Here is a 19,361-nt window from a genome sequence, read left to right on the forward strand (position 1 = left end):
GTGATAATGGCACCTTCAATTTCAATCCAAATCGTAACCATCGTGTTATGTCTTATCACGGCAGTGATATGGCACCGAGCTCTTTGGCAATAGCCAAAACTCATTCCAATTTCAATTTCTATTTCAATTTCAAACCAAATCGTGACCTTCGCGTTACGTCTTATCACGTTAGTTTTAGCGATGATATGGCACCGAGTTCTTTGGTACGTAAGTAACCAAGACTCATTTCAATTTCAAACCAAATCGTGACCTTCGCGTTACGTCTTATCGCGTTAGTTTTTAGCGATGATATGGCACCGAGTTCTTGGGTACGTAAGTAACTAAGACTCATTTCAATTTCAATTTCAATTTCAACCCAAATCGTGACCTTCGCGTTACGTCTTATCACGTTAGTCTTTTAGCGATGATATGGCACCGAGTTCTTTGGTACGTTAGTAACCGAGACTCATTTCAATTTCAATTTCAATTTCAACCCAAATCGTGACCTTCGCGTTACGTCTTATCATGTTAGTTTTTAGCGATGATATGGCACCGAGTTCTTTGGTACGTAAGTAATCGAGACTCATTTCAATTTCAATTTTAATCTAAATCGTGACCTTTGCGTTACGTCTTATCACGTTAGTCCTTTAGCGATGATATTGTTAGAACAAGAATTGTTCTGATCAATTATCTTAGTTTTGATGATAACAATAATATGAATTTTGCTTAAGATAATATGGTACTCTAATCCAATGCAATTTCCCTTTCAGGAAATATATAAAGAGTACGCATAATTCAGCGCTCAGAAGCTTTGTCTCAAAGGGTTCAGCATGCAACATCAGAACATGGTCTGGCAAGACATCAGAAGATGGTCGAAGCAGAATCAGAACATGGGTCTATGGAAGCATCAGAAGAACAAGAGAACAGAAGCACTGAAGTTCTGATGGTATCACGCTCAGAAGCACTTCAAGGTCAGAAGATCAGAAGATGCTATGCACCAAGCTGTTTGACTCTGATGATATTCAAACGTTGTATTCACAAACATCAGATCAGAAGAAAGTACAAGTGGCAAGCTACGCTGACTGACAAAAGGAACGTTAAAAGCTACTAAAGGCTACGTCAGTAGACACAGCGTGAACAAGGCTCGAGGTAGTTGACAAAAGCGTATAACATTAAATGCGATGCTGTACGGAACACGCAAAGCATTAAATGCACTCAACGGTCATCTTCTCCAACGCCTATAAATATGAAGTTCTGATGAGAAGCAAGGTTAACGATCCTGAACAAAACAACGCCTATTAAACTTGCTGAAACGCTGTTCAAATTCAAAGCTCAGAATCTTCATCTTCATCAAAGCTCACTACATTGCTGTTGTAATATATTAGTGAGATTAAGCTTAAACGTTAAGAGAAATATCACAGTTTGTGATTATCGCTTTTAAGAAGCATTTGTAATACTCTTAGAATTGATTACATTAAGTTGTAAGGAACTAGAGTGATCGTGTGGATCAGAATACTCTAGGAAGTCTTAGAGGTTATCTAAGCAGGTTGTAACTAGAGTGATCGTGTGGATCAGTATACTCTAGAAAAGTCTTAGAGGGTATCTAAGCAGTTGTTCCTGGAGTGATCAGTGTGTGATCAGAAGACTCTGGAAGACTTAGTTGCTGACTAAGTGGAGAACCATTGTAATCCGTGCGATTAGTGGATTAAATCCTCAGTTGAGGTAAATCATCTCTGCGGGGGTGGACTGGAGTAGTTTAGTTAACAACGAACCAGGATAAAAATAACTGTGCAATTTATTTTTATCTGTCAAGTTTTTTAAAGCTACACTTATTCAAACCCCCCCTTTCTAAGTGTTTTTCTATCCTTCAATTGGTATCAGAGCGCCGGTTCTAAGGTGCAAGCACTTAACCGTGTTTAGAAAAGATTCAGGAAGAGAAAAACGCTTCAGTAAAAGATGGTTGATGAAAGTGAAAAGTCTACACCTGCATCTACATCTGGCTCTGCTGAGCAATACAACGGTAACAATGGTTATACTAGACCGCCGGTATTTGATGGTGAAAACTTTGAATACTGGAAAGATAAACTGGAAAGTTACTTTCTTGGTCTAGATGGTGATCTATGGGATCTTCTGATGGATGGTTACAAACATCCAGTAAATGCCAGAGGCGTAAAGCTGACAAGGCAAGAAATGAATGATGATCAGAAGAAGCTTTTCAGGAATCATCATAAATGCAGAACTGTTTTGCTGAATGCTATCTCTCATGCTGAGTATGAGAAGATATCTAACAGGGAAACGGCCTATGACATATATGAGTCCTTGAAAATGACTCATGAAGGAAATGCTCAAGTCAAGGAGACTAAAGCTCTAGCTTTAATCCAGAAGTATGAAGCCTTCAAGATGGAGGACGATGAAGACATTGAAAAGATGTTTTCAAGATTTCAAACTCTTACTGCTGGATTGAGAGTTCTTGACAAGGGATACACCAAGGCTGATCACGTAAAGAAGATCATCAGAAGCTTACCCAGAAGATGGGGTCCTATGGTGACTGCATTCAAGATTGCAAAGAATCTGAATGAAGTTTCTCTGGAAGAGCTTATCAGTGCCTTGAGAAGCCATGAAATAGAGCTGGACGCAAATGAGCCTCAAAAGAAAGGTAAGTCTATTGCATTAAAATCCAATATCAAGAAATGCACTAACGCTTTTCAGGCTAGAGAAGAAGATCCTGAAGAATCAGAATCTGAAGAAGAAGATGAACTGTCTTTGATCTCCAGAAGGCTAAATCAACTCTGGAAGACCAAGCAAAGGAAGTTCAGAGGCTTCAGAAGTTCAAAGAAATTTGAACGTGGAGAATCTTCTGATGACAGAAGATTTGACAAGAAGAAGGTCATGTGCTATGAATGCAATGAGCCTGGACACTTCAAGAATGAATGTCCAAATCTTCAGAAGGAAAATCCCAAGAAGAAGTTTCATAAGAAGAAAGGTCTTATGGCAACCTGGGATGAGTCAGAAGATGATTCAGACTCTGAAGATGAGCAGGCCAACTGTGCGCTGATGGCGACAGAAGATGACGGATCAGAATCTACATCAGAATCAGATTCTGAAGAGGTATTTTCTGAACTTACTAGAGATGAGTTAGTTTCCGGTCTAACTGAACTTCTGGAACTCAAGTCTCAGATTAGTCTCAAATACAAAAAGCTGAAAAAGCTATTTGAATTTGAAACAAAGAAGCTTGAGTTGGAGAATTCTGAATTAAAAGAAAAACTTTTAAAATTATCCAATAATGTTGGATCTCCTTCTGATTCAGAAAAATCCACTCCTAGTCTAAACCATATTCTGAAAGAATACGATTTAAGTTTCAGGAAGTTCTTATCTAGAAGTATTGGCAGAAGTCAGCTAGCTTCTATGATATATGCTGTGTCTGGAAACAAAAGAGTTGGCATTGGTTTTGAGGGTGAAACCCCATACAAACTTGAACCTGTTGATGAAATGAAATTCACATACAAGCCATTGTATGATCAGTTCAAGTATGGCCACTCCCATGATATTAGGCACACTTCACATGCTCAAAGTTTTCACATAACACACACCAAAAGGCATGTGACATAACCTAGGAAATATCATGAAACTCACATTAAAAATTATCATGCTGTTCCTCCTATTGCTTACAATGCTAAACCCAAGTTCAATCAGAACTTGAGAAAATCTAACAAGAAAGGACCCAAGAAAATGTGGGTACCTAAGGATAAGATTATTCCTATTGCAGATATCCTTGACTGCAAAAAGGACAAAGCACAACATGTCATGGTACCTGGACTCTGGATGCTCACGACACATGACAGGAAGAAGGTCTATGTTCCAAGACCTGGTGCTTAAGTCTGGAGGAGAAGTCAAGTTTGGAGGAGATCAGAAGGGCAAGATAATTGGCTCTGGAACTATAAAGTCTGGTAACTCTCCTTCCATTTCTAATGTACTTCTTGTAGAAGGTTTAACACATAACCTCTTGTCTATCAGTCAATTGAGTGACAATGGTTATGATATAATCTTTAATCAAGAGTCTTGCAAGGCTGTAAATCAGAAGGATGGCTCAATCCTATTTACAGGCAAGAGGAAGAACAACATTTATAAGACAGATCTGCAAGATCTTATGAGTCAGAAGGTGACTTGTCTTATGTCTGTTTCTGAAGAGCAGTGGGTCTGGCACAGAAGATTAGGTCATGCTAGTTTGAGAAAGATTTCTCAGATTAACAAACTGAATCTGGTCAGAGGACTCCCTAATTTGAAATTCAAATCGGATGCTCTTTGTGAAGCATGTCAGAAGGGCAAGTTCTCCAAACCTGCATTCAAGTCCAAGAATGTTGTTTCTACCTCAAGGCCATTAGAACTCTTGCACATTGATCTGTTTGGCCCAGTCAAAACAGCATCTGTCAGAGGGAAGAAATATGGATTAGTCATCGTAGATGATTATAGCCGCTGGACATGGGTAAAATTCTTGAAACACAAGGATGAGTCTCATTCAGTGTTCTTTGATTTCTGCATTCAGATTCAATCTGAAAAAGAGTGTAAAATCATAAAGGTCAGAAGTGATCATGGTGGTGAATTTGAGAACATATCCTTTGAAGAATTCTTCAAAGAAAATGGTATTGCCCATGATTTCTCTTGTCCTAGAACTCCACAGCAAAATGGAGTTGTAGAACGAAAGAATAGGACTCTGCAAGAAATGGCCAGAACCATGATCAATGAAACCAATATGGCTAAGCATTTCTGGGCAGAAGCAATAAACACTGCATGCTATATTCAGAATAGAATCTCTATCAGACCTATTCTAAATAAGACTCCTTATGAATTGTGGAAGAATAGAAAGCCCAACATTTCATATTTCCATCCTTTTGGATGTGTATGCTTTATTCTGAACATTAAAGATCATCTTGGTAAGTTTGATTCCAAAGCACAAAAATGTTTCCTTCTTGGATATTCTGAACGCTCAAAAGGCTACAGAGTATACAATACTGAAACATTGATTGTAGAAGAATCAATCAATATCAGGTTTGATGATAAGCTTGGTTCTGAAAAACCAAAGCAGTTTGATAATTTTGCAGATTGGGATATTGATATATCAGAAGTTGTTGAGCCAAGAAGCAACGCATCAGAAGCAGAGCTTCTCAGAAGCAAAGAATCTGAAGATCAAGTATCAGCTTCTCTGGAGAATCTAAGCATTTCTGAAGAACCATCTGTCAGAAGATCATCCAGACTCATCTCTGGTCATTCAGAAGATGTCATTCTTGGAAAGAAGGATGATCCAATCAGAACAAGAGCATTCCTTAAGAACAATGCAGATTGTCAATTAGGTCTTGTATCTTTGATCGAGCCAACTTCTGTTGATCATGCTCTAGAAGATCCAGACTGGATAATTGCTATGCAAGAAGAACTGAATCAGTTTACAAGGAATGATGTTTGGGATCTTGTTCCTAGACCAGATGGATTCAATATAATCGGTACAAGATGGGGCTTCAGAAATAAGCTCAGAATGAGAAGATGAGAAGTTCTTATGAATGGCTGATTCAGAATCTCTTTAAAAACAAAACAGCTGTAACTGGCTATCCAGATGGTAAACACGTGTTCACTACTCCTGGACAAGCGTGCGTGCAGTTGAGGGGACGTCTACTTAGGTAACTGTGCAAATCACGTCCTTTGTCATTATTATCTCTCCTCACGTCACGTAACATTAAATGCTTTTCATCATTAACTCTCTTTCAGTTTTCTTTTTATATTCTTCAAACGTTTCTTTTCCCTCCTATATTTCTCTCACTTTGCATACAGTTTCTTTTTCGTTCTCTCTCTTTACATTCAGATCATAAACCCTAGCAGTTTCCAATATCTGCAACTTCATCATGAATCCATCGTCAAGCTCTGGGAATCAAGATAATGATCGGAAACAAAAGAGAAAGGCAACTGCTGATCCAGAAACCAAACCGAAAAGAGTAAGGATCACCTCCCTTGACGGTACCCCTCATCCTCTCGGAACCACCTCTTCCTCCTCATTCATCCTCTCGGAACCACTCTCTTCACCATCTGATATCTCCTCTCCTTCAACCCATCCATCAGATATTTCTTCATCCCTCTCACACCCCTTTCCCACCAGAACACCTAATCCCTATAGTATTGTTCTTCCCAACTCCAGGTTCACTGTCAACCCTCCAACCCCTACCACTCAATCATATCTGGAGCTTTTACATTCTGATGTAAATGGCTGGTTGGAGATTCTGGGTGCTGCTCACCTTAACCATCTGGATGAGTATGCTACAAGCAACCTTTGGGATACCTTTCGTCAGGATTTTCTGGTTAGGGCTACAGACACTCAGAGAAGGATCATGTCTGAAGCTCCTGGTATTTGTGGTCTTCGGTTGAAAATTGGTGAAAGCAGCTGTCACCATCTCATCAGGAACAGAAGTGTTCTTGAGAAGAAGATACCTGCAGATAAGTTGGAAGAAGGAAATCTCTGCAGAGACATCGTGGTGTGGAAACCATGGTTTCCTGTGCTGACTGGAGATTTTCAGTGGCTGTTCAACTGGTTCAGAATGAACCCTTCTGAAAAAGCACCTCACATGGTCTTTCCAGTAGTGGTGTATCCTGCTGAAGTTGCTGGTCCTACTCCTCCAACAAACCTAGCAGCTATTCTTCAAGCATTGGAAGATGGAACTTCTGAGCTGCCTGAACCAGAATATGCTAAGGCTACTTCTGAGTCAGACTCAGATGAGGAAATGGAAGATGCACAAGCTGAAGATCTCCCAGAAGATCACCCTGCTGAGATTGCTGTCCCTTTTGGCAGAAATTCAGGTGCCTCTTCTTCTGGTGAAACCTCAGCTCTGATGGAGACCTTGGAAACTCTTCATCAGAATCAAGCTATGCTGGCTTCTCGTTTGGACGCGCAAGAAGCAGCCAATGCTGAGTTTCGCTCCTTCATGGCAAGGCAAGCTACGAGCACTGACGGGATTCATGATGTTCTGGCACGGATTTTGCGTAGGCTAGGATCTTAGTCCTTTGGTCTTTGTAGTTTTCTTTCCTTGTTGCATCTGTTTTCCTGCATTCCTCTCCTGTAATCCTTCTTTTGATTATCAATGAAAAGTGTTCCTTGTTTTACATTCCAGTGATTTTATTTGTCGTTTTATTCATCTGAATCTTTTGAAATATTCTTTTTGATGTTATGACAAAAAGGGGGAGAAGATAAATGATAAATGATTTGATTAATCTATCAGTTGCTGGGTAAAGCTCCCACACATTCACTAACAAGAACTGCAAGTTCTATATGGTTTAAGTGTTTTGCAGGTATAAAGAAGTGAAGAGAATCTTCAAAGCAAACACAAGAAGCAAAACCATGGAAACTGAAGCAAGCTGAGTGCTATCAAGCTTCAGAAATCAGAAGCAAGAAAGAAGAATGAATCAGAAGCACTGATAATAGAACTTGATCCATATTTGTCTATTTGATCTGACAAAATTCTATTTGCTCTGATACATTATTTTAGCCTATATGGCTCTGATACATATCATGTGTTCGAATATATATTTTATATTCTAACTCGTTCATGCTGACTTTTGTCGTTTAGTTTTTGTTCTGTAACATTTCAGGATGTAGAGATGCTCTGATGATGCTCTGGTACATTCAACAATGTTCTGATACAAATCTAGCATGAAGTGATGTTGGTAGAAATTCAAAGCTCTGAAGCTATCCGAGGGAAGCAGAAATCAGAAGCTGCGAATGTTCTAAAGATCCAGAAAACTCAAGTTCTGAAGCTGTCCTAAATGGAAGCAGAAATCAGAAGCTGTGAATGTTCAGAAGATCAAAGAAATTCAAGTTCTGAAGCTGTCCTAGATGGAAGCAGAAGTCAGAAGCTGTGAATGTTCAGAAGATCAAAGAAATTCAAGATCTGAAGCTGTTCTAGATGGAAGCAGGAATCAGAAGCTGTGAGTGTTCTAGGGATCTAAAGAAATTCTAGTTCTGAAGCTGTCCAATGGAAGCAGAAGTCAGAAGCTATGAATTCTCTGAAGACAGAAGCTTATATGATCGTCTCTACCGAAATAATCAGGGAAGTCTATTATTAAAGTTCTTCGAGTATTTATTTCAGGGGGAGATTATTTATCTCAGGGGGAGATTGTTAATCTCAGGGGGAGACATATTCATATGCTTATGTTATAGCTGTGTAATTTGTCTTTTGCCGTCTGTTCTTTCTGATCGCAAATTCATATCATTTATATATGTTTTTGTCATCATCAAAAAGGGGGAGATTGTTAGAACAAGAATTGTTCTGATCAATTATCTTAGTTTTGATGATAACAATAATATGAATTTTGCTTAAGATAATATGGTACTCTAATCCAATGCAATTTCCCTTTCAGGAAATATATAAAGAGTACGCATAATTCAGCGCTCAGAAGCTTTGTCTCAAAGGGTTCAGCATGCAACATCAGAACATGGTCTGGCAAGACATCAGAAGATGGTCGAAGCAGAATCAGAACATGGGTCTATGGAAGCATCAGAAGAACAAGAGAACAGAAGCACTGAAGTTCTGATGGTATCACGCTCAGAAGCACTTCAAGGTCAGAAGATCAGAAGATGCTATGCACCAAGCTGTTTGACTCTGATGATATTCAAACGTTGTATTCACAAACATCAGATCAGAAGAAAGTACAAGTGGCAAGCTACGCTGACTGACAAAAGGAACGTTAAAAGCTACTAAAGGCTACGTCAGTAGACACAGCGTGAACAAGGCTCGAGGTAGTTGACAAAAGCGTATAACATTAAATGCGATGCTGTACGGAACACGCAAAGCATTAAATGCACTCAACGGTCATCTTCTCCAACGCCTATAAATATGAAGTTCTGATGAGAAGCAAGGTTAACGATCCTGAACAAAACAACGCCTATTAAACTTGCTGAAACGCTGTTCAAATTCAAAGCTCAGAATCTTCATCTTCATCAAAGCTCACTACATTGCTGTTGTAATATATTAGTGAGATTAAGCTTAAACGTTAAGAGAAATATCACAGTTTGTGATTATCGCTTTTAAGAAGCATTTGTAATACTCTTAGAATTGATTACATTAAGTTGTAAGGAACTAGAGTGATCGTGTGGATCAGAATACTCTAGGAAGTCTTAGAGGTTATCTAAGCAGGTTGTAACTAGAGTGATCGTGTGGATCAGTATACTCTAGAAAAGTCTTAGAGGGTATCTAAGCAGTTGTTCCTGGAGTGATCAGTGTGTGATCAGAAGACTCTGGAAGACTTAGTTGCTGACTAAGTGGAGAACCATTGTAATCCGTGCGATTAGTGGATTAAATCCTCAGTTGAGGTAAATCATCTCTGCGGGGGTGGACTGGAGTAGTTTAGTTAACAACGAACCAGGATAAAAATAACTGTGCAATTTATTTTTATCTGTCAGGTTTTTTAAAGCCACACTTATTCAAACCCCCCCTTTCTAAGTGTTTTTCTATCCTTCAGATATGGCACCGAGTTCTTTGGTACGTTAGTACCAAGACTCATTTCAATTTCAATTTTAATTTCAATCCCAACCATGACTTATTGCGTTAGTCCCTGAGCGCAATAAGTTATGTCTTATCACATTAGTCCCCTGGCAGCGACATGAAACTACGTCTCTTTGCAAATAGGGATTTATTTTCCCTGATCACAAGGCTTCTCAAACAATTCTTCAATTGGGTTTATCACGTTAGTCCCTCGGCAGTGATCTTCTTCAAAATTTCAAGCAAGGTTATATTTTTCTTTTCCAAAGTTACTAACTCCAACTAACAATCATGCATCATCCAACTAACATACTTCGTTCATACATAATGCATATACATACATCGCTCTCATTTATTTTGAGAAGCTCACTGCATCATACATCGCATGCATCATAACATTGCACAAAATTCAGGTTGCCTTTTTAGGCCGTGCTACAACCAAAACACAGTGGTCCCTTTCGAAAGCATCTGCTTCACATCCAAGAAAAAGAGAGGTATTTACCCTGGATGGCATCTCTAAATCCATCTCCCGCAGGACGTCTTTTCCAACACAAAGCAAATTTCAGGGCATTCTCAGTGTTCAATCATCTTTTACCTTTAGATCACGATAGGCAGACGTGCCTATCTGATTCTTCAGGTTTAAGAAGATTGAACAGGGGCAGCTGTCATACCCCAAAATTTGCCCTCTTATATTCAATCAAAGGTTCCTCTATGCATCTTCAATGGTTCAGGTTTCAATTTACTCAGGTCACTCACTCATATATCAAACTTCAATCCCAAGACTTTCCCATTCAAAGGTTCAGATGATCAATAATCGACTATGTTGACCTAAAAGTCACTATAGTCAAAGTACAGTCAAACTTCAAGATGTTTGGTCAACATCAAGTATGTGAGGGTATATCAATCATTTGATCAAAGATTGATCATGATTTATCAGTAGGAACTCAGAGATGAACAAATACAAAAAGGTTCAAATTAGGGTTTCTCTAGGAGAAAGTCAACTCAACTTTGACTGGGCATAACTCCCTCATACTTTATCAGAAATTCCTCACTCAAAGCCTATTCTGAAGGAAATTGGATTCTCTACAACTTTGTCTCTCACAAGCCAAGGCTAGAAATGCATCATTCAAGAGATATGGTCAAAGAGATTATAGGTCCTCCAAAAAGTCAACAAAAACACCTTTTTGGGTCAAAGCTCATAACTTGAGCATAGAAGATTCAACTGAGATGAAACCAAAGGCATCATTTAGAGGACTCTTTGAGCTTTCCAAAAAGTCTTTGGACATGGTCATAGGGCAAATAACAAAAGAGATACATGGTTTAGAAGTTGGGCGATTTTCAAGATGTGCATAAAACCCTAAGTGAAGAATTTTGAATTTCTTGAGTAATGGGCCTAAGATTTCCACTTCAAACATGGTCATGACTTTATAGGAGACCTCTAAATCCATATCCATCCTTTTATAATTTTATTTACTATTTATTTGAATTTTTGTTCATTTAAATATCAAATAAACTTATAAAAAAATATCAAAATGAATGGATTAATTTATGTGGATCTTGTTTTAATCACCTAAGGACCCAAACAATACCTTAAGAAAGACCAAATTTCGTTCATGCATGGGGGGAGGTGTCTTAGCCAAAATTAGAAGAAAAATCTCATGAATACTTATGCAAAATTCCAAGGGATTTGAAAGAAGAGGACCAAGCCCATATTAAACCCTAAAGACACTCATATATATTCTAAAATACTCAGCACACAAAGGGGGGACGAAAAATTAGAAGGAGGCAAGGGTTCTAAAGGATGCAAAAATCACATAAACCTGTCAAAATTCGAATCCTAATAGAGAGGCCTCCTCAGAGCTTTTGAAGGCGTTCCATCTTATTCTAGAGGTAAGGAGAGGTAAGGGGGACCCTTTGAACAGTCCCATATTCATCATACAGTTATACACACTTCCATGTTTCTTTAAGTTATATTCATTATCGTTTTTTATTTGTAGCTTGTTTCAATTAAAAATAATATCCCTAATAAGTTTGTATAATGTTTTAGATGCGATTTGAGTATTTATTTACAGTTTTTGGGGCCAAGAGCTTGAATCACCATTGTTAGGGCAAAGGAACACAAAGCATTCGTGTTCATGGTTCCAAGCATTTTAAAGACAAATAGAAGGCACCATTGATTCCAGAACGTAGTAATTATGAGATCTGGGTTATTTATTTGTTAAGATAACATTGTTTTGTCCTAATTAAATTTTGTGTTTATGTTATTGAAACACCATGAAACCGTGACTTTGAGGATGATTTAATACATGATATAGCGTGTTATTTGCTCCAAACTAATGATGGTTGTGTTCATGGCATTTAGTACTACAATTTTGGTTCAAATTTTGTTTGATTTTGTGGAGAATCGAGGGAGTTATGGTCATGAGAAGATGAAGGAGGGAGCTGCGTTTTTGCGCCATGGAGGAGCGTTTCACGATTCATGCAGCCCCCATGAAGAAGACGATTGTGTGTCTTCATGGGATTGGTCCGTCTGGCTGGTCAAACTTTCTGGTTTCTCTCTCCGTCTTGATTGGCTGCGCATGGATGGCCTGGGGCCCGCGTTTGACTTCAACCATTCACCAAGTTTCTTATTATTTATTTATATTAAGGTGATGTATTAACAACTAAAATGAACAGCCCAACTGGCAAGAAGTGCAAGGTGTGAAGTCTTAGGTCCTGGGTTCGAACCCAGGAACCCCCATATATTTTGCTTGCTTTTCTTGTTTCCTGATCCAGCGCGCAGCACCCATGGAGCCTCACAATACACCCTCAGTTACTAGCCAATAGATCTCCTAGGATCCTGATCTAACGTACCAAAGATGGGAGGCTCACCATAGACCTCACAAATGAGAGCCACGCACAATCCAAACCAGGTTCCTATATTTTTTTTTTAGGATTATTTATTTGTTTTTTTTGTTTTGTTTAATCATTTAAAATAGATTAATTGTGGTTAGTTTAATTAATTAATTGGAATTAGGGTTAGGCTAATGACTAGGGTTTAGGATTTCTCCCGATTTATTCAATTATCTCGACTATTCGATTTAATTGTTTTAATTGATTTAATTAATTATAAAAGCCATAAAAACCCTAGGAAAGTTGATTCGTCCATTAGGGTTTGTCCAATCCCATTAGTTTTTAGCCACCATAACAAGATTTAATTTATTATTCGCTTCGATTAAATCAATTGATCGCGGTAGGTAATAATCAAATAATTATTTAATCAAGTATAAATTAAAATAATCTTTATTTTGCTAAATGGTTTTAACCATCTTATTGGTTACGATGATTAGCAATTTTTATCAATTCGTTATTATTTTTAATCGAATCTATCGATTATGAGGGGTAACGATAATTAAAATACACACATTTGCTATTCGTGATAATCGAATCTATCGATTATAGTGGTTAGCAATCCTCCCTTTAATCCGTTAGCCATGGTAATCAAACCTATTGACTATCACGACTAATGGTAACAAATTAAAACCAGGGTTGTACGCCCAAACACTTAAAACACATCAAACCACAAACCACAGATTTTCATCTGTTCAATACTGCAAAACTACGAAGGTAATTCAAAATACCTTTTTAAAACTACGACAGGCCAGTCAAAAAGCCTTCAAACAATCAATTCAAATTCAAAGGCGTACAACCCTGTCCCCGAACTACGTAGTCTCTGATCCTCCCTAAGGAGGTACGTAGGCACTTGGCAACAAGGCGAGTCCCCCTCCTTCAAATCTTAATCATGTCCATAATTAAGCCTTTAACCCTATTAACTATCTGTCACCCTTCTTTATGTTTTTTCCATAACCCTTATCTTTGCAATGTTAACCTTTAGGAAAGGGTTTTGGGTGCCTAACACCTTCCCTTAACCCGAATATAGTATCTTACCCTAAATCTCGTAACCATTAAAGGTTTCCTATTCGCCTTGGTAGAATAAGTGGCGACTCTCTAAGTTATAATTTTTAGGCAGGTTGCTACAACTCGAAACACCGAAGAACCATGTTAGGGCTCATAACCAACCTCAAAATCAAAGAGTAAGAAATCTCACATGAAAACCAAAGCTATTGCACCCCTTACGAGAGGGACCGACCTCTTGAACTACTATTTGTTTAGGCACATGGTATGATTATGAAGCCAATCAGTACATATTAATGTTGAGTTCGTTGGTGATAGGGATGAAATTTAAACTCATTCCTTGTGGGTACCTGCAAAATTTGCCATAAATAAGTAGGTAAAATTATGCAAAATGGGTATGGACAAGGGCACAAGCAATTATCCAAAAAAAATAATCATGTATGGGTGTGGGTACGGGTATCTTAGTATCCACCCCGCTCCATATATATATATATATATATATATATATATATATATATATATATATATATATATATATATATATATATATATATATATATATATATATATATATGTTTTCCAATTTTATTAAATGTATCACTATTAAACTTGTATGTATTTTAATATAAGTGTTTGTTTAATTCTGAACTCAACAATAACATCCATGGTTTTTCTAATGTTGTCAACAACTTAAAAAGGACACGGTAAATTATAATTGATTTTTTATTAGAAATATGAATAAAAGGGTATGGGTATGGGTACCCAGGTATCCTTAGGGGACGACTACGAGCACAAACGTTGATGCCCACACGAGTATGAGCTCGGGAAATGTTTTCCTAATCTATAGGTATGGGGACAAGTTCTATAATTCGCTACCTAAACCCTACCAATTGTCATCCCTAGATGCTGACTTGTAAAGAGACCAACTGCAAGCAAAAAAATACTCTTATCCTTTACATCTTCCATGTTTGTTGAATTGGCGGAGAAAATCTTACTGTTATGCACAAAATAAATTGTTCACACCACTAAATGCCAAATCATTGCAAAACATCCCCTAACCTTAGCCATACTTCATAAGAATCAAAAGATCTAAAAGTGAATATTATGATACCTAAGAAGAGCAACTTGAACTCCTAGCCACCTAAACTTCCTGTTCCAAACACTACACGCTAAGCTACAAGTAATAAAAAGATGGAAAACTGACTCAGGCAAATCCCCTCAAATAGCACACGAGATACTCTTTGGGTCAAATAAGACCTTCCTCTTAAAAAAATCTCTTTTATAGGGAACTTATCTTGCGGAGAAAACTATAGAGGAGCCATACCGAGCCATCAGAATATCACACTAGAGGCCAGATCAGATGTACCAAAAGTATGTCTCCATCCCCATTTGGCTAAGACGACTAGATTAACCAGATATAGATCTCTAATTTCTAAACCCCTTTTCCTCTTAGGTTTGCACACATTCGAAAACTTCACCCTGATAATCTTAGCATTCTCTCACACGCCACACCAAAGGAACTTCCTCATAATCCTGATTAACGTCTTACACACTTTTCACATGCATCTTAAGAAAAAATAAGAAAATAGAAATATAATTGAGGAAATAATTAAGGAGAATCACTCTCCCCCAGGGTAATATTGCTAGGTGCCTAGGAGTTAAGCCTCTTTTGCAATAAGGTAATAAGAGGTTCCGAAAAAGATTCCACCCGAGGGTTGGCTCTCAGTTGCCACCTCAAATATAGAAACGGGAGAGACCTAATCCTAAATGGAAGGAAAACCTTGTATAGCTCTAAAGAGGAAGGATCTACATTTATCCCAAGTAAACTCCTCTTTAGAAAATTAACCCCTAAACCAGATATTAACTTAAACCTTCTTAGAAAATAGTCTTAAGAAAAATTAACGCAGCATACTAAAGGTAGGAAACCTCCAAGTTAGGGGATCCTACTCTAAAATAAGAAAAAAGACTTAACTCCTTAGCCTTTCTAATCAACCCATTAAGGCCTTCTTTCCCCGGGAAAGAGAAAGAGAGCTAGGGGTATTTTTGTTTCAAGCCTCTATGAATCTCAATCTCTTGGAATAGGGAGTCATTAACCAACACAACTAGATTCTCTAAGAAGGCACGCTCTAATCTAGAACTTCCACTTATTATTAAAACTAAATCTGATAATTAAGCACATGATCTAAGAAGTTCCAACTAAGCCAGATGCATGTTTTTCAAAATCGACTTTAAAAATAAGACAAGCATTTCAAGAGAGTTTGACCAAATCAACCAACTTATTAATTGTCACCACTCCATCAACAAATGTTATGCCTTTTAAGAAAGTCGATTGACTAGGAAAGATAAGTTTGTCCATCACCTACCCTAATCTCTTGGCAAGAACTTTGACTAGTAACTTATTGAGAGAACCTACAACTAATTTTGACTAGGCCTAAAATTGCTCACCATCTAACAAACTCCAACTAACTAGAAAAGGGTAAGCAAGTGACTTATCTTGTTCCTTCTACTAATTTGCAAAGAATTTTATGAAATGATAACTAGAAAATAGTAAAACCAAACATGTTTTCACTAATTTCATTTCTTGAAAATGAGCAATTGAAAAAATTAATTTACTAAATCTTGAAAATGAAAATAGTCTTAAGAAAATTAAATCAGAAGATATTTTAGCAAACCAAACTTGACTCTAAAATTTCAACTTATTGATTGCACCACCTTAATTAATGCCATTATATGCGAAGTAAATAGTTCATCATTCTTTGTGACATGTACTGCTGGAACAACTTGGGCTTTAAGAGAGTATACTTAGATAGGAGTATCAACCAACTTTTTAACTAAGTATTCAACTGCTAGAAGATTATTAAACAATGCTAGAAATGAAACAACCACGCGAAATACTATGCCTGAAAGAAAATGTTGTCTGTTACAAGTTTCATCTAGCATACTATTACTATACATTAATTCTTATTTCTCCTCCCTAATTAACAAGTGAGCTAAACCATTTGTTAGAGCAGATGTTGAAGTCAATGCAGCCAATAATATTATAAGACACTGCAACAAAATAGTAACATAAAATAAAACAGCAAATGCTAAATAATCACCAAGTAAACCAACCTTAGAAGCATAAAAAGTTGAAGATAAAAATCCATAAGTTTTAGGGAATCTTACCTCCTTCAGGCCAATGGTGACAACCTCTTCCTTCAAGTCATCAAGAGAAGTTTCTGAACTCTCAATTAAATTTAAAGATGAAATTGGAGACGAATGTGTAACGATCAAGTCATCGGTAACCACATACATTTTCAATTCCTTCACATAACCTTCTCGACTTCCTCTCCATGCTTTGAAATTATCGAGTAGAAACATATTTTTACAGTTTTTCTCATCTTTCCTATATTCATCACTTATGAAAAATTGATTATTAATAATACTTTCTTTAAAACTATTGCCCTGATAATAACAATAATACTCCATATCTTGCTGAAGAGGTAATATCTTATTGCTTAGTTTGAACTGCGATGCAACTTGAGGATCAACAAGCCTTTCCTTGGCTTTTGTTGATTTAAAATACTTGATTTCATCTAAATCAACTATACTCTTGTACAATTTATCAATACTTCCCAAAGAACAATTTTCTATCTTAGTTACAACTCCTCCCAAAGGAAATGTGAGAAAAGTTAATAGCAAATCAATAAAATCTTCATCCCCTTGTGCATACAATACCTTGCCATCTGATTTTCTTATAACTACCTTTACACTAATTTGGATATTAGCATTATTTTCAACATCACAGTTCAAAATCCTCGACGATTCTTCAAGGGACGGTTCCTTTCGCAAAAAATTATCTGTTAAAGGTGACTTGGAAATCAAAGCACACTTCAAAAGATCCAGCACCTATACAAAATACAAATCAATAGAGCATGAAATTCTGCAGCATCTGATTAGGGAAAACAACGAAACTATGATTTCAAGAATATAAAAATAAATAAATAAACCTTTTCCTTGTTGACTTCAAAAGTCATTTCCTTTAAGGAACTTGTGGTTTTTATTCCACAGTTTTGGAGCAAACCAAAGCTTGTAATATGCTTGGAGTTTGGCATGACATTCAAATCATCAGTAATAACAAAGGAAGCGCTACTTGTAACAAATCCTTTATGAAAATGTTTCAAGAAAACTGAATGAGTCAAAGGATTTCCACCTGCACAATTATTATCAGAGGAAGTGTATAAACCATTACCGCAGCAGCTATCATCAGGTATAGTACATAAGAAGTACGTAGCCGGCGGAGTATCGTCAATGTTAAGTCTGAGAGAGTTGCAATAATCTTCCGACGAGTTTGTTGGTTGCAGTAACATTTTTTTATGTGTCTTTGTTAAGAAATACCTTTTGCTTAGATCGGATACACTTTGATAGAGTGAGTTAAGGCAACCAACTTTGACAGGTCCGATGTTTGAGTCCTTTTGGATAAGTCTTGCAATGGTTCCTAATGGTAATGTTAAGAAGCTGCATAGTACATCGACAAAGTCTTTTCCTGCCTCAGCAAATACAACTTTGTTTGTTTCTGTGTCTACGAGAAGTTTCAACAGTACTGGCTCTTCTGTTTTATCATCATCAGCCATGGAAGAGAGAAGGTGGCAAACGAGAAGGTGTGACGTGTGAGGTTTAAATTCAAAATGCTGATAAAAACGTTTCTGTTGACGGTTCCAAGCTTTTTAATGTCAATTCTTGTTCAATTGGTATTTGAATTCTTGGAAAATTAAAATGAAAGGAGGCTTACGTCATGTAGTAGTGAAAGCGTTGATAACAATAACGACTTTATTACGATTACTCAGGGGTTAGTGAAGTTACACGCAATACCCATTTGATGTTTTATTCATTGTATTGTATTTTTTTGTATTTTGAGTTTCATCGTTGATCTCCTCTCACACACAAAAAGTAAAATGGTTTTCTTTCATAATAAAACTAGTCAGAGACCCGTGCTTCCGCACGGGTGATTTTTTTTCTTGTAGTATTTTTGTAATGATATGAATAATATAATTAAAAGGAATTATAAGCAATATGCATAATTAAAAGGAATTGTTTTATTTGAATAGAGTTAGAGTTTTATTGATTGCTCTGTTATACTCCCAATTCTTTGAAAACCTAATATCCATAGGAATCGTTTTGAAATTTGAAAATAAATAATTTAGTTTTCAAATAAAAGTCATTATTGTTTAAAATAAAATAAGCTGTTCTGGACTGGGCCGAGCAGGCCCAACCTTGGTTACCAGCCGAGCAGGCCCAATCCTCTTGGCCCAACCACAGGGCAACCGATTGAGACTGTCCCCTCGCGAGGACCCAAACCGAGCAGGCTCAATCCTTTTGGGCCCATTAACTGGATAACCGCCAAGAGTTATCCACGCGTGAAGACCACGCGTCACGTCCCAGCGAAGGATTCGGTCAACCGCTTCCGAACCCTACGCTATGTGCATCCAGAACGTGGGTCTCCTGCTGACTCAGCCCTAGCGTGGGACGTTCTGGCAGTTCCCTAGCACGTGGGCATCCAATTGGATCTGGCCCAATTAGGGAACCTTGGCCCAGCGCTGGGGGCTATAAATACCCTCATTCACTAGAGGGTCAGGTATTCTATTCTCAACTCTAAACCTCTTTCTCTGATAGCTACTGACTTAAGCATCGGAGAACCTTGCAGGTACCCCCCCCCATCTTGCTCTTCAAGCCAGATACTGCGCCTTGACGATCCTTCTGGTCAGGTACGATCAGTGGCGCCGTCTGTGGGAACTTGCTCCCCCTTCTTTAACAAAGATCAAAGCACAACCTTTCACCATCGTCATGGCCAACAACAACACACCCAGTCCTGATCCCTTTGTCCTGGAACAACTGATCGAAGATTCCAGCCGCGAACTAACAAACCGCCGCCGGCAGGAACGTGCTTTTACCGGACAGAGGCAACAGACTCAGCACATTCAACACGTCCGCGGC

At 37.7% G+C, this 19,361-nt stretch overlaps 1 protein-coding gene across 1 annotated transcript; it reads right to left on the reverse strand.

The window, feature by feature from the left end:
• Positions 1 to 16,293: 16,293 nt before the first annotated feature.
• LOC131637461 (uncharacterized) lies at positions 16,294 to 18,001 on the reverse strand. The gene is made up of 2 exons (XM_058908044.1): positions 17,378 to 18,001; positions 16,294 to 17,276 (listed from the first exon to the last, which is right to left on the reverse strand). The coding sequence occupies exons 1-2, from the start codon at positions 17,999 to 18,001 to the stop codon at positions 16,350 to 16,352; spliced, it is 1,551 nt and encodes a 516-aa protein (XP_058764027.1). The 3' UTR covers positions 16,294 to 16,349.
• Positions 18,002 to 19,361: the final 1,360 nt, after the last annotated feature.

The sequence above is a fragment of the Vicia villosa genome, unplaced genomic scaffold, assembly GCF_029867415.1.
Source record: "Vicia villosa cultivar HV-30 ecotype Madison, WI unplaced genomic scaffold, Vvil1.0 ctg.002007F_1_1, whole genome shotgun sequence".
NCBI classification, from domain to species: Eukaryota; Viridiplantae; Streptophyta; class Magnoliopsida; order Fabales; family Fabaceae; genus Vicia; species Vicia villosa.